Below are 16,776 nucleotides of genomic sequence, written 5' to 3'. Positions count from 1 at the left end.
CTACTGCGTTTGCCTTTAAGAGTTCTTATAGTGCTTAGTTCACTAAGTCCGACTACTAAAAACCACCACTAAAGACCACTACTAAAGGCCACCATTTAGAGTGGCAACATCTCACTCAATGTACGAGAGGCGATAGGTACTCATTATCGTTCTGTGCTAGCAGGCAATAGGGAGAAACTCCACCTTGATCACCTTTCATCTGTCCCTCTCTGTTTTGCGCTTTAGTGAAACCAACACAGGCATCCTATCACCTACTATTCAGATAGGTATACTCCCACCCTACCCCTCCACTACACATCACGTTATCCCGTGAGACCAGAGTTCACTTCTTCAGTATTTCCACCACTGTTCTGACCTCCAAAGAGCCTGACCCTCCTCTCAATTATGCCATTTCCTCCATGTGTGTCCTGTTAGCCTAACCAGACCTTGAGTGCCCTACAATACGCTGCTTCTGTACTCTCCTGAAATCCTAAGGTATAAATCACATGATCTGCAATAGTAACAACTGTCTTTGAGAATCTGATTTTTTTTAACCAGTATTTCAGCCCCACTCACATTTACTAATGTGCTACACAGCGGTCTGAGAGTCCCAAACACAAAATTGAAGAAGGAAAGATGCCCATTCTTACAGAGCTCAAAGTGAGAAAGGATGTGGCACGCTGCAGAGAATGCTTGCACAAGTAACTCTCTTAAAAAAAAATACAGAAAATATGCTCTTTTTTTAAAAGTTACCACTTACAAACCACAAGGTATCCTAATTCTAATTTCTTTAACAGGTGAGAAGATTTAACACTTTTTCCCAATTAAAAAACATTTAAGGGGTGTCTGGGTGGCCCAGTGGGTTAAAGCCTCTGCTTTCGGCTCAGGTCATGGTGCCAGGGTCCTGGGATAGAGCCCCACATCGGGCTCTCTGCTCAGCGAGGAACCTGCTTCCTGCTCTCTCTCTCTCTGCCTACTTGTGATCTCTGTCTGTCAAATAAATAAATAAAATCTTTTAAAAAATTTAAAACTGGAAAATAATAAACTTTTTAAGTTTAATTGCTTTCTTAGAAAGTAAATAAAGATACTGGGGGAAGACATAAGGGAACTCTGGAAATGAAAGTATCTAAGTAAAACTTACTGAGTGTCTACTATTTGCTAAATATTATGCTAGATGCTGGGGATACAACAGTGAGCCAAACCTGACAGTGATCTTGCACTGATAAAGCTCATAGGGCAGTGGAATTAGCAGATATTAATCTAATCATACAAGTAAATGGCAAATTACAATAGTAGTAAGTGCTGCAAATAGAAGTCACAGAGTGCTGAGAGTCAGAGGCTTCCCTAAGGAAATGACATCTAAAGGAAAGACCTGAGGAAGCAAACAGAGTGATGGAGGTAGAAAGAGACTATATCCTCAGGCGCCCTGACTAGAGGGTGCATGGCTGTCTTTTGGACCTGCAAGAGAATGGAGCAGAAGGGCAACGGGAAGCTCTGAGAGCAAATGAGGGCAAAAAATCAGGGAGATGCCAGACCATGTAGGGTACTGTAGGTCATTTTAAGGATATATCTTCACCCTAAAAGCAATCTATAACTACTAAAGAGTTTTAGCTGTGCTACTAATTACATTATAAGATCACTCCTGCAAAGGATCTCTAGCACAGTTCCAGACAGAGTAGTAGGCCATCAGTACATGCAGATTCCCTCCCAAAGACACTCTGCAAAATGTACTTTTTTCACTTGAGCTTAGCCAAAAGGCTGATAAGTATATTTAATCAACTAACAATCACAGTATCTTTACAAATTGATCAGTGTTAATTTTGATCTAATGCCCATCTTCTCCTGAGTTAAATGAAGTAGAATTCAATGTGTTAGAAATTAGAAATTGTTTATTGAGTTATAATATGATCTTATGTAGTGCTAAAAATTAAGTACAATTAAGTCAGCTTCTGTGTCTATACTTTTATTTTACTCTTGGATTTAGTCCTATATATCTTGTAAAACATACTCATACCAAGATGAAAGAGAAGCAATTAAAGCAGTATAAAGTTACCAACGTCATAATTTAGGGATCCAAAGCTCAATATTATAAATTTATTGAGCAAGCTAAAATGTACCTTCAGCAAAGGCTAAGGAACTCAAGTACAAACAATATGTAGTTTTTAGCCTATCAACTACCTAACGCACAACACAGGATCTATGTCTTATTTATGGAGATTTCTGGCTTTTTCCATTTCTCATATTTTTTTCAAATGTTTCTATTCCAAGACATTAAGACAGTTTGCAAATGATAAGATAGTTTACCTAAAATAGTTCAGCAATATATCTTAAAATTTATATTTGCATAGAAAGAAAGAAGCTAATTTTAACAATTTAAAAAAAATTAAGAATCCTTGGAAGCCAATCACCAGACAGGCAGGACATCAGGGAACCACATTCTTCCCAAATGTTTGGAGACCTCAGTGTGAACTTTATCTAGGCTATACTCATCATCAGGGATCAAAACGTCTTCCATTACAGAGAGCTGGGTTAGTCTTTTCCCACACAGTCTTACAAATTCAATGAACGCACTGCAGCTAACTTCACATTCACTGAGGCCCAAGGCTGTTAAGTTTTTACAGTGTTCAGCAATACAAATAAGTTCAGTATCAAGAGTCTGAAGACCATTAGTACATACCACTAACTCAATTAGTCGTGGACAGTTAAGACCTATCCGTCCTAGAATCGCTTTACTTACTGAGCGACCAAAATAAAGGTGAGTAACAGGGGTTTCTTCTTTGAAGAATGCCTCAAATTCTTCTTCATATAAAAAGAAATACATAACAACATTCACTCCAGGGGAGTGTTTGATAAGTGCATCCCAACTTTGTTTTTTAATAGAATGAAATTCAATTTGCCCAGGATTTTCACTCACAACATCAATTCGAAGATGCTCTAGGTTAACATGAGTTTCACTTGAAAGTGCTAGGAGAAGTTCATCACTTAGAATGTAATAATTCAATGCCAGTTCTCTAAGGCCTTGACAGCGATCAGCTACACAAAGGATTCCTGTGGGAAATGGTGAAAAATTCTTAAGAACAAAGAATCACACTGATTACCAATATGATAGCTTATAAACTTAAATTTGACATCAGTTATTCATTATTTACTAAAATAGATATCAAACAGGCTGCCTGGGTGGCTTGGTCAGTCAAGTGACCCACTCTAGATTTCATAGATTTCAGCTCATGTCATGATCTCAGGGTCCTGGGATTGAGTCCCATGTTGGGCTCTGCACTCAGCAGGGAGTCTGTTTGAGGATTCTCTCTTCCTCTCTTTCTCCCCGTCCCCACCCCACACTCACTAGCTTTCTCCCTCTGGCTCTCTCTCTCTCTCTCTCTCTCTGAAATAAATAAATAAATCTTTTTAAAAAAAGATAATTCAAAATAAAATATAATAAAATAGACATCAAATGACTTCTGAGGAGATGGATGTCAAGATATGTATATAATTACATATAAAAGTAAAAAACATATGTATAATAAAATATACATATGACTAAAATATCTTTAGAAGCAATTTAAACTGGGAAACCTGTGTGGCTCAGTCAGTTAAGCGTCTGCCTTTGGCTCAGGTCATGATCCCAGAGTCCTAAGATTGAGTCCCACATTGGGCTCCTTGCTTGGTGGGGAGCCTATTTCACCCTCCGCCTGCCGCTCCCCCTGCTTGTGCCCTCTCTCCCCACCTCCCTCTGACAAATAATAAATAAAAAAATAAATAAAATCCTTAAAAATATTAAAAAAAGCAATTTAAACTATGTCTACCTTACAGATTAAGATTTCTTTAGAAAAAAGATTACTTTTTTCAATTATGTTTCATAAGCTTGTAGTATTCTATGTGAAATTGCATTGTTACACATAATATAACATAAAGAATACAGCAGAATATACATACATATAGTATATACGTATAATACATATAGTATATTATACATACATATAGTATATATTATATATACTATTCTACTATATATTATATAGCATATAAGAATACAAAAGTATATATTATATGGATTACATATGATATATATTATGCTAATAGTAGAACAAAAACATCATGCTTGCTTAAAAAAGATATAACTTACCATCAGAGGAAACATGCGGATAGCTACTCATTTTTAGGAGTCTTAGGGTATCACTATTATTGGCCACAAGAATTTTCAATGAAGGATCATCCACTGGTGTGTCTTCAATTTTGATCGATGATAATGATTTTGAGTTGACAAAGACAACTGTAAGTGCTGACACAAAATGAGACTTGCACAGCAATAAAAAAAGAATTAGGAAAACGTTATTTAAAATCTACAGATTCAATCAAATAGTTCATTGAAACTATATCAACAGATACTAACAATAACATAGTAAAAACAATCAACATATTAGCATTTTAATGACACCATTAGTCAAAAATCCACCTCAAAGATTTCATATACATACCTTCCAATTACTTCAATCCTAAGGATTTGATTTTCAGTATTAAAAGGATATAATTGCATTTATTTCCTAGAACAGGGGTTGACAAATTGTGACCTGCCAGCCAAATCCAGCCTAGTCTGTTACCATATTGCTCTTGAGTTCAGAATAGCTATTATATTTATAAACAGTTGAAAGAAATTTTGTCCAGAATATTTTATAACATGTGAAAATTACAAGAAACGTCCAGTGTCCACAATTAATGTTTGACTGGAACACAACCTCGCTCCTCCATCTACATACTATGTCTGCTTTCACACTACGATGCTGGAGGGGAGGAGCTCCAGAATCACAGCCTGTGAAGCCCATAATACTTACTGTCTGAACCTTTTCCACCCCTGCCATAGAATAAAGAGAACTTTCATGTTTTATTCTCTCCTATATTTCCAGCACCTAAAATAATATCTGGCACACTGCAAGAGATCAGTAAATATTTCTCAATGAATAAACAAATGATCTTATTCTTCAGTGATAAGCATTTTGCTAGAAAGTCATCTAAATAAATGTTTTAAGATTTTAAAAAAGATTTTTAAATTTTTAATTTTTAACTTTTTTAAGACTTTTAATTTATTCGAGAGAGAGGAGGGAGAGCATGAACAAGAGGAAGGAAGGAGCAGGGGAGAAGGAGAAGCAGACTCTCCACTGCGCAGAGAGCCCAATGAGGGGCTCAATTCCAGGACTCTGAGATCATGACCCGAGCTGAAGGCAGATGTTTAACCCACTGAGCCACCCAGGCATCCCAATAAAGATACATTTTTAAAACTATGTTTTAAAAATTGACAAACGGGTGCCTGGGCGGCTCAGTGGGTTAAAGCCTCTGCCTTCAGCTCAGGTCATGATCTCAGGGTCCTGGGATCAAACCCCGTGTTGGGCTCTCTGCTCAGCAGGGAGCCTGCTTTCCTTCCTCTCTCTCTGGCTGCCTCTCTGCCTACTTGGGATCTCTGTCTGTCAAATGAATAAGTAAAATCTTTTAAAAAATTATAAAAATTGACAAACAAAAGCCTATTTATATTTTGACTCCAAAATGGAAAAAAATTTCACAAGGTTCAGATCTAGTATTTTTTGACACAGATAGAAAATCTGAAAACCAAATACAGGCATGATCATTTTTCTCTTTTCAAAGTCAATGTGGATTCTGCCAAAGATACTAATGCTCCTATGACAATGACCAATTGGTTATAACTCTCATTCATTTATTAGAAACCATACTGATTTATACTAATTATATATTAATATAAATTTTTAAATGGTGGATGGCTAGATCTCTTTGCTAAATTTTATTGTGCCAAAAATCATGAGAGAAATACATTATTTTTTCCTTAAGAAATACAAGGCTTATTTTCCCTTTAATCAATTCTCACTGGACTCTTAGCCCTGCAGGATGTATTTCAGCATTACAGGACCTACAACATCATGGTGTCCACATAATTCCTTTAGCACTCCTTACGCCTAGCAAAATACTCTATTTTTACCCTATCCTTTCCTCAGTTCACAGGTGAAAAAACTGAAATTCAGAGAGATGCTCGACTTTGCCATAAGCTACTCAGTCATTTGACTGTCGAGGCAGAGCCTGCAAGGACATGTGCTCATCATGGCTGCCTAACCCTGGCGACTGCACCGGCTCCCCAGAACCAAAGCTGATGTGTGACATCTGAGATAGCTGAGAATCTAAGAATTTCAGGCTAAGCTGACTCCATCACTCATACACAAGGAAATAACTATTGAGAAGTAGTAAGTTTCCATCTGATTGCTTATATTACACTAATCCCCAAATGACCCATTTTCCCTATCTCTCAAAAAGATAAACAGGCTGGTGGAAATGCTTGAGAGCCATGACCCAGTTTATGAGCGAGAAGATGCTACTATTCCCCTATCGTCTTCCACAGGAAGAGGATAACCTTACTACAGGAAGGTTTCCATCAGACAGTTTTACTGACAACCAGAATTAATGTTTATTATGTATCAGGCACTACTCTAACTCTTGGCTTGTAACGGTAAATAAACAAACAGAGTCTCTGCCTTCAAAGAGCGTATACTTTGTTGTAGGGGATGAGAATAAACGTGTTAAAGAATGACATAAAGAAAATACTGTAACACATCAGAGTGTAATTGGAAGAAGGGGTACTGCTTTAGCAAAGCGGTCAAGGAAGGCCTGCCTGAGGAGATAGGACCCAAGCTGAAGCCTGAATGAAGACAGTTATTAGTTTATGCTTCTGGCAAAGTCGTGCATCTCTCTGAGTGTCAGAAACAGCTGGTGACTTCCTAACACCCATTCATCCTTTCTTTCTTTGCTAATCAGGTCACAATTTTGAGCTGAGCATGTTACCAGTCAGCTAAAAAATGGTTCCTTGTCACCCAGAAACCTAGTGTGGCCACACAGTTAAGTGCTCGTCAGTGAGATATCAACAAAAGCATTACACAGTACTCATGGCTAGGGTTCTTGAAAAACAGTGGGCATACCCTTCTTTCCCCCTTTCCTCCAGCTTCTTGCTGTGATGGCTGGAGCTCAGAAAGCCACCTGAAACACCTACAAGAACATGAGATGCCTCAAAAGAACTTGGAGTCCTAACAACTTCATACAGGCTCTGCTCATGCATGGATTTCTTTAATGTAAAAGAAAGAAACTCCAGCCATGTCATTGAAGCTACTATTGTTTTGGAGTTTCTATTACACAGAATCTGACGTCATCCTAACTGGTATAGTTCATTTAGTATTATGTTGTTCTAAGCTCCAATGGAGAGGCTACAGAATTACAAGAAAAAATCCACTACTGGTCATACATGCTCTATATTCAAAGAAACTAACTGGCACTTGAAAATTCCAAGTATAACATCTAAATTTTATATTAATGATAGCTACTGTAGAAACAATAATTAGAATTACAAAATATGTCGAAAGGATGAAGCCATATATAAGCTATTTCAGTAAAAGTAAGTGCTAATCAATAGGAAACTGCTTTAAGTAATTGTTTGAAGATAAGGAGGATGTGGCCTGTTTTATGGAAAATAATTCTTTTTGCCTAGATTGAAATATTTGAGAATTTTTGTGTCTCTCACAAAAAAGCCTGGCATCTTTACCTTTGACACATTCATAAAACTTGGCTTGGCCGTTGAAATCAAGCCCAAGGTCTGGATAGAACAATTTACCAGCTGAGAAAGTATATCGCAGGCAGCTTCCGCTGATTCAGTACTACTATCCACCTATAAAAACAATTTTAAATCTTCATTTCCCAAAGGTGAATTATCAGAAACTTACTGGCAATTTAACTATGTAAAAGAATCCCAATGCAAAACTGTATTTATTCCATCAAACTATACAACAAATTAGTATTTCTTCTTTCCACAAAAGGTCTCAGACAAAAAGTGAGGAATAGAGCTGATGATAGCATAACTTCCTAAGTGCTCCATACTTCCCAATCCCTTACAATGACCTGAATTTTAGTAGTACCATCCAGATGAAGGAAACTGACGTTTAAGTCACAGCTCAAGTTCCTCACTTCAATCTGTGCAAACGATTACAGAAAAACAGGACATAGGTTGGAGTAAAAATTCTGCAAAATTTACTGACTGCCTCAGCATAAGGATCTAGATACATGAAAATGACACTAACAAAACCTAAGTTGTTTCTATTTAATGTTTATTTTTCTTACCTTAAAGCTGACATACTGGAGATGGGTAGCATGCTTTTTAATGATCTGCTGAATGAGATCAGGATGTGTGGACTTAAAATAGGAAGTCGCTGACTGGTTCAGTTCAAATTCAAACTTTCTCCAAAGGTCAGGAATATGAAAAACTTCATTCCATTTCCTACATACTGAAGACGCCCGGGCCCGATCTATTAAAGGAAGATACTGAAAAATGCGTAATACTACATAGTGAGGCAAACTCCCCCAGTCTAGAAGGACAGTGTGCCTGTGGGTGTAATTGAGAGAAGAGAAGAAGCCAACTTTTGGTTGTTTCACTGCTGGTGAAGACTGGATGATTTTATTCACAAGAGATAAATTGTTCCTCTTCATTCTGTAAACATTAAAAGATTTTGTGATCATATTTTCCACATTTCCATCAGACACCTGTACTCCAACCGCACAGAGTAACATTAGAAAATGAAAACCAGTTAAGCAGATTTTAATAGTAATCTTCCACTATCATGCACTGATAGGTACTCCCACAGGCTATGGATACAGAGGTAAGAGGGAGCCTGCTCTCCAAGAGCTATGGTCAAATGATGGAAGACCATGATAAATGCCTGCCCTGACATTGGGACAAGTCGCACTGGAAGAATAAAGCAATGACATGTGACTGAGTTTGTGTATGGGAGGGAGTGGTTGGGGAGGCTTCCACGAGGGAATGTCCACCGAAGCAGTGTGTCTCGCAGGTTTATTCCTGGTCAATTACTGTATTCTTACTATCTCCTACAGAGAAGAAAGCATCTCCATGCAATTCTGCTAACAACTCCTGAGGTCCTGAAAGACAGTAAAACATTATCAAAAGCAGAGGCCTGGAAAAGCCCCAGCTCAGCCATTTACTAACCATGTGATCTTGTCTGCATAAATTTAAGCCTCAGGTTCCTCATCTGAAAAGCATGGAAAACAGCAGTACCTAATTTCACAAGGCAGTTGGGAGGATTAAAGTCTATAAGTATCAGAACACAGTAAAGGCTTAAGAAATGTTACAGTCATTCTTGTTGTACTAAATTGTCCAGTGAATTTTTCTAAACTAATTTCGTTAATTAATTTGAAGCACAATTTCCAGGTGACACCCAGGACACAGCAGCTCTAGAGAAACTGGGCGTAGCAACACACCTGACCCTCAGTAGCAAATGTAAAACAGCAAAGGGATGAGCATTCTTCCCCAACAAAAAGGCAGGATGACTGTCCAGGGAGGAGCCAGCTTGAGACACACCTAAGTTACAACAAATTTCAAGTCCAAGTATGTAGGGTTACTATGTACATATAGTCTACATAAGAATGCAAAGTGCTTTATATATACAATTATTTGAGAGGCAGAATAATGGTAGGAATGGCTCTCAACTTTATTTAACTTTGCTTGACTACTTAACTCTCTTTTCATCCTTGAATGTTAGAAATATATATATATCTGCCTGACGTGAAATACTTCTTAGCCATAATAGAGAGCTGGATCCCAAAGCAGGGCTGACCTATAATTATAGTTGCTAAACAAAATGAAAGGACATCTTTAGGGTTTAGAAAACTAAAATAGGTGCAAAGTAATACAATGTAGTTGTATCTCAAGCATGAGGCAAAGAGCTACCACACACATTAAATATGACTCAACTAGTTATACACACAACTGAGAAGTGGCCCAATAATATAGAATATATCAAACTGCTGAAACCAGTAATTCAAAGCATATTTAAAACATGCTTATTTTGGCAAAATATGCTTATTTTGAAAGGGCTGCCCTACTCTTTAATTTTAATTCGCTAAAATGAAATACATTGGCCCAGGTAAGGTAAAAGAATGAACAATGGATCCTAAATTCTGATATGAAGCACATTAATGGGCATTTTGCTTGTATGTGTTTCATTTGGTACACTTACAGAATGGATTGTTAAAATTTCACTAAGTGATCACAAAAAGAGTTATCCCTAATATAATCCCTTACTGGAAAAGCATCACAGCCAAAAGGAAAATAAGATTTCAATGAAAGGTCAGGTTAGCAAACTGCCTTGCAGTTGTAAACAAAAGGACTGTGCTGTACATTCAAGTGACTCCATGTAACCTGGACAGATTGTTTCCTTTATTCAGCAAAATATTAAATTGCCAGTTCACTGACAGAATCACCATAAACGACAGACATTCAATGAATACCAGTCATCCTATTAAAATAACATTTTAATTTTCTTTTTCTTTGTGAACATTCATCTTCAGAGTCTAAGGCTCGTCTAAAAGTCAAATGTTTTATATTTAAGTCAGTATCGACGAACATCAGTTAAATATATCTTAGAATGAAAGGCAAATTCATCTTTATTAGCTTGAAAACCTTTATATAAAAAACTCCAACCTAAACATACAAGATCGTTTAAAAAAAACGGACGGTTGCTTTTTCAAACTGCCAACTTTCTTACCTAAAGAAGGCTTCCAAGTTATAGTTCACTCTGAGCAAACAAAATGCTGCCATGGGGTACTCACCAACATCCATTTGATCTCACTTCCTTGCTTGGCAAAATACCACAAAAAGACATTCATCAGAATGTATAAGTAAAAATCCAGTGACTTTTATGCTTAGGACATTTACCTATCATCGCCTTATGTTGAAGGATTTTGTTACGAAATTGTTGATTCCCAAACAACTGTTTTCTACTCGGGAGGAAACTGGTCCATCCAAACAACTGGCTAGGTGAGTGGCAATATGGTAACCTTTGTCAGGAATCAGGCTAGAAGATCTACTAAGAAAGCCATGGATCAAAGGGCTCTGAATATTTCTATTTTAATGAACATGTATGGAGAGATTTTACAAAGCGTCTAAGTAGTTCAAGCTTACATTTATTTGTAGGCTGTGTAAATCTTTCAGTTCCAGATTTTAAGAGCACATAATGCCACTACAGGTACAATAATTAAATAAGAAGACATAAAAATTTAATTGAATATTGTTTGACTCATCTAATAACTATAGATTTCTTAAAAGTTTTTCACTTATGTTGACAGATGTAATTGATTCATTCATACTCAATCCATTCATTCATACTGTCTTTGAGGTCTGACCAATTTCAGGTCAGTTAACTTGCGAGAGTTGTGAGCAGTCTATGGACATGGAAGAAAATAGTGATGGGTCTACACCAGGATAATACTCACTGCCTTGGCATCATGAATAAATGTTGTAAAGTCATAGATAAATAAATGCACTCTACTACCTTCATAAGCCAAATTCAACGGTACAGGGGAGGTGGAGGAAACAACCCATCAACGCACTAAAATCTTGACTGCTGTGTGCTACCTGCCAGGTCTCAATTTCTCTCTGAATCTTACTCCTAACAGAGCTCTGGTAAACAAATAGGGAGAAAGAATTTGAGCTCCAACATCCACAGTTTAATTTCTTCCACTACCTGTATTTACAAGGTAATGTCAAGGTTGGTTCTCCCGTTTTATATTCCACTCCAGAAGTAGGCAGAAAAGGAGCTACTGGCGCCATTTTCAAAAGAACATCACAAATAAGGGAAGGAACAAGTCACATGACTCGTGTTTCCTTCATCAGATGTCACACACAAGTTTACTTACTGCAGAAACTTTTCTACTGGGTAATCGAGACAGCTCTGTGTTTGCAGGCCCTCCTGTATGCTGGAGAATACAGCAGTAATGTACTAATGGTACATAAACAGTAAATCACTAGAAGCCTAAGAAGATGGCGAGCAAGCACCTATCTCAGATCAATTCACTGGAGTTTTCAGGACCAGATGAACTACTTCCCTGGGTACTGAAGAAACTTGATTGCTGTTTCTGAGTCACTATCAGAATTCTGAGCAACAGGAGAACTTAAAACCAGAATATGAGACCTCATCAAGTGAGGAGACAAACTTAGAACTGCAATATTTTAGAGCCTGAAAAAGGTTTATTAGCATTTGGGAGAGAATGTAACAATGACTCAAAGTCCACTCAGTGACTTCGCTAACCATCCTAACCCGATTTTCCTTTTTATTATGTTTACTAAGTTGGTGGAACAGGTGATCATGTGAATTGGATCTTCTGAGTATCTAAGAAACCTCCAAAAGTTTTCTTTAGAATAACATTTTCAAAGAGGAAATGAAAGATGGAACACCCAAAGCCCACCTGGTGCCTGTGGTGGAAACAACCACCTTCTGCAGCATCGCCAGATTCTTCCAGATTGGTTAAATGAAGACAAAGGAAGTACTTTTGAAAAGTTTCAAGTATTCAATCGTCACAACGCTAGAAATGTTGTGCAAATATTACAGATAAGAGAATAAAGATTCAAAGCTACCTAAAAGGCTAGACAAATTTGTTGGAAGCACCAAGATGAAAATGAACAGAAATAATTACCAAATGTCCTTTATTTAAGTTGCTTTCTAAACCAGCACGCTAAAAATCTTAGTGCGGCTACCAAAATCAGAAAGTGTGGCCTGGGCAGGAGAACTGAAGATCTGCTTCAAAATACAGCTTTCAAACACACAACTTTCTAATAATAGAGCCAATCATGTTAAAGGCCAACACTTTCTCCCAATAAATATCACTCAAGGACAGAGAAAAACATTTTTTTTAGAGATACTGTAAAATAAACATTTACATTCTTTGCAGCCGACGTCACCTTAGTTGCCAATCTAAATCTAAAACTGCATTTTTTTAAGAATACAAAAGTCAAATTACAATATCATCAAGGATTCAACAAGACAAACAGAATAAGTGTTATATCAAGTAAATCTTTTCTAAAGCACTGATTTCCAGAATTTTGGCGTTCTCATATTTCACCACTGATTTAGCAATTTTCTATACTGTCTCCAAAGTCTCTCTGTGGTATTAAGTATACTCATTTAAAAAAGTAAAATGAAAAATTTAAATTTTAAAATAGGCGTCTTTCCTTTTAGTGACTCATAGGAAAACTGAAGTTTTCAAAATATACGTAGACTTAAAGCACCTGTAATCCTCTATTACAGAGAATCTGAACCAGGCAATCTGTGAGAATCCCTGAACTGGGGAGGGGAGGCTGTTAGGCTGCTTTTCACTCTCCATTCCCGCTCCCCACCCTCTCCCACTCCCAACCTCACAGGCCAGACTCTGAAAAAGAAAAGGCAGTGAGGACACCAAGCCAGGCCCTCTACAGGGAAACCTTCGGAACTGGGGAGGAGGGTCCCAATCCTAGGGTTGGTCACATTAAGGGATCTAACATTAATACAAGGGATTCAAGAAAGCATTCTGCAACATTTTTCTGAGAATATAATCAATTCATTCAACTTCACATTTTTGGAAGAATGTCTGAGCAGGTGCCAAGGCAAAACTAGTCCACCTTTGAGTGCAGACTCTCCCAAGCCACGGGAAAGGCTGGTGTCTGCCTCTCTCTGGCTATTTCTTTGTGGCAGACATAAACGCCCCGCTACCCTCCTGTTACCTAAAACCCTTCCAGATGTTCTGCAAAAGCGACCCCGTCTATCAGTGACCACCGCTCACTATCCCCAACTACCCTTATTCAAAATATCCGCGAGGGAGCGTTCGAGGGCCGCGTTACGATGCAGACAATCCCCTCAAAGCTTACCCTCCAAAGACGGAAAAAAATGACCGAATTCAGGAAGGTGGGTCCCGCGCAGGCCCCTGTTGGAAAAACGCACACGGTGAGAAGCGAACCACGCGCAGCCATAAAACCGGCTAGATGACACCCCCGCCCCGGGCAAATCAAATGCCGGCTTTGCCAGGCTGCCCGGCCCGCGGTCTGGAGTGGGGCCGCGCCACCGGGCTCCCACCACCCCCATCCTAGGGCCGCGCCCGGGTCCGCAGCGGCCCCGCGAGGAGGCCAGGTCACGCCTCCTCGTGCCCAGAGCGGGCGCGGGGACCGACGGCGCCTCCCCATCCCCACATCGCCACCAGCCTGAGCCAGGCAGGACGCGGGCTCCGACCCCCTCAAAGTCTGCGGAGGTGCACCCCTCTAAGACCACTGCGACCCCCACAAGGAACTGCTACCTTCAAGCCTGTAACCGCGGGAGTTCCGCGGGCACCTGTGTGCGTCCGCCTGTGTGCGTCCACGGGCCGGGCTACTCGGGAGAGACCGCCCACCCCGCCGGGGCTCCAGTGGCTGTTAGGGTGCTGGAGGCGCGGGGACGCAGACCGAGACCCCGGGCAGTGGCCGTAATCCCTTGGGCCGGCCTTGCCTCGGCCCCGCCCCGGCCCCGCCTCGCATGCGCCCGGCTCCCCCTTCCTCGGGAGGTCCAAGTGCGCGGACGCACACCTGCTCCGTGGCCCCGGGGGCGCCTCCTCCGGGCGTGAGTGGGAGGGCTTCTGCCTGCTGGTCTTCAGCTACACCTCTGTGACCCCCTGCGCTGTCAAACTGAGGGCCAAAGGAGAGTGAACTTAGAGTTTCAGTTCCTAGAAATGAGCCTCCCCGGGGAAAGGTCACGATTTATTAATATGCAAATAGATGAAACTTAAAATATCAAAAGTGGTAACAGGTCAGTGTTAAATATGTATATATTACCTCTCTGTCCTGTGCCCCATCTCTTTCCCTGGGGCTAACTACCGCAATAGTTCATTGTGTAAACTACCAGACCATCAATATATACACACACAAAAAGTGTACCTTCATAGGGTAAGGATTTTATTACTTTTTCTTAAACATTAGTTCTTTTAAAATCTGAAATCAAACTATATGTAATGTTCTGGAACTTCTGTTTTTGCTTGGCATGGACATAGTTCCATATCAACACAGATGGTGCCCCACAGACTTTTTTTCTTCTTTAGATGGCTTTATTAAGGTATAATGAACAAACTGCACACTTAAAGCATAGAATTTGGTAAATTTTGACACCGTTGAGACAGTCACTGCAATCAAGATAATGAATATATGTACATCTTCCAAAGTTTCTTTACATCCTTCTGTAATCCCTCCTTCAACTCCTCCCGCATCAGCTTTCTGACACTACTATAAATTAGTTGGCATTTTCTCAAATTTTATGTGAACTGAGTCAGAGAGCACTCAGCATAATTGTGTCCAGATTCATCCAGGTTACTGGTTGTTATACTTTGTTTCTTTTTATTGCCAAGCAGTATTCCATCGTATGGATATGCCACAGTGTGTGTATCCATTCACCTCAAGGCGGACTCTACGGTTATTTCTAGTTTGGGGCCACTGCAAAATTAAGGTGCTGTGAGCATAACTGTATGCATCATTATGTACAATTATGCTTTCATTTCTCTTGGTTAAATACCCAGGAGTGCAATAGTTGCATTGCATATAAGGCATAGGCTTAACTTCTAAAGAAGACTGCCAATGTGTTTCCATCAACGCTATTTTATATTGCTGCCAGAAGTTTACTGGAGATCCATTTCTTCCACATTCTCACCCACACTTTTTAATCCAATAAGTATCTGGGAGATAACAGTGCAGTTTTAATTTACATTTCCCTAGTGAATAATGATGTTGAGCATTTTTTTTTTCATGTAGTTATTTACTATCTGTATAACTTCTTTGGTGAAGTTTATTTAAATATTTTGCCTAATTTTAATTGGTTCATTTTTCTCATTATTGCGTTTGGAAAAATATTTAGATATTTAGATAAAATTCCTCTATTAGACATACAACTGTTAGAAGGTGGGGGAGGGACTAGAAAGTATTCCCCAAATCAAGAAGGCACTTTGAGACTGAAAAATGAAGCAGGCCACTCCATACAGTTTTAATACAGAGTTACTTTCAGGGTAACATACTCACAGGGAAGATTTGGTGGGTGACAATCCAGCTGTGCAATTATTCTCCATAAAGTCTGGACCTTGGTCGACAGATTTGATAGTGCAAGGGGACTGGCAGAAGGGCAGTGTAGTGAGACAGAAGGGTTCAGGTACACCTACTTGACATCAAACATTCCATTAGATCTTGTGGCACCACCTGTACTAGGAAGGCGAGAGATTAGGTTATCTTTAACAAATTTACAGAGGGCCAAAGCAAGCCTCCCCCATATTCTGACCTTGGCTGGGATTTCTAAGATGTGTCTATTAATCCCCAAGGGGTCCCAGAAATCTGCAGTGGTGATGGTGGGAGGAGGGGGCTATCAGTGATCAGACTTGAAGGAACAGACGGATAAAGGTGGAGAGATGGAGTCAGTAGGGTTGGATCTCCTACATATGACTTATAACGTTTCTTCCCAGTCTTTGGATTTCCTTTCTATTCTTCCTTTGAAGACCATAAGTTTTCATTTTGATAAAGTTCAGTTTATCAATTTATTCCTTTATGCATCATGATGTCAAATCCAAGAAATCCTTTCCTAAGCCAAGTTCACAAAGATTTTCTCCCATACAGTTTATAACTTCATGTCTTACATTTAGACATATGATTCATTTGAGTTAATATTTGTGCGTGGTGCAAGGTAGGAATCAAAGTTCACTATTTTTGTATACATATATCCAATTATTCCATCTCCAGCTTTTGAAGAGACATTTTTCTTCACGTAATTGCCCTTGCACCTTTGTGGAAAACCCATTGTTCATGTATGTGTTGATCTATTTTTAAACCATTTATTCTGTGTGATAGATTTGCCTATCTTTATGCTATTATCACACTGCCTTGATTTCTATAGCTTTATATTATTATTGAAATCAGGTAGTTTTCACTCTCCA

At 39.1% G+C, this 16,776-nt stretch overlaps 1 protein-coding gene across 6 annotated transcripts; it reads right to left on the bottom strand.

Moving 5' to 3' along the window:
* Positions 1-2,362: 2,362 nt before the first annotated feature.
* LOC116855170 (F-box/LRR-repeat protein 21) lies at positions 2,363-14,182 on the bottom strand. 6 transcript variants are annotated; one of them, XM_032837642.1, is made up of 6 exons: positions 14,134-14,182; positions 13,712-13,767; positions 8,140-8,506; positions 7,568-7,690; positions 4,103-4,274; positions 2,363-3,027 (listed from the first exon to the last, which is right to left on the bottom strand). In XM_032837642.1, the coding sequence occupies exons 3-6, from the start codon at positions 8,503-8,505 to the stop codon at positions 2,384-2,386; spliced, it is 1,305 nt and encodes a 434-aa protein (XP_032693533.1). In that variant the 5' UTR covers position 8,506; positions 13,712-13,767; positions 14,134-14,182; the 3' UTR covers positions 2,363-2,383. The 6 variants fall into 6 exon arrangements, with proteins under 6 accessions (XP_032693533.1, XP_032693532.1, XP_032693534.1 ...); XM_032837641.1 differs by lacking the exons at positions 13,712-13,767; positions 14,134-14,182 and adding an exon at positions 12,277-12,379; XM_032837643.1 differs by lacking the exons at positions 13,712-13,767; positions 14,134-14,182 and adding an exon at positions 11,728-12,231.
* Positions 14,183-16,776: the final 2,594 nt, after the last annotated feature.

Source organism: Lontra canadensis, unplaced genomic scaffold, assembly GCF_010015895.1.
Source record: "Lontra canadensis isolate GAN:19392208 unplaced genomic scaffold, GSC_riverotter_1.0 scaffold99, whole genome shotgun sequence".
NCBI classification, from domain to species: Eukaryota; Metazoa; Chordata; class Mammalia; order Carnivora; family Mustelidae; genus Lontra; species Lontra canadensis.
This window is presented reverse-complemented; position numbering and strand designations above follow the sequence as displayed.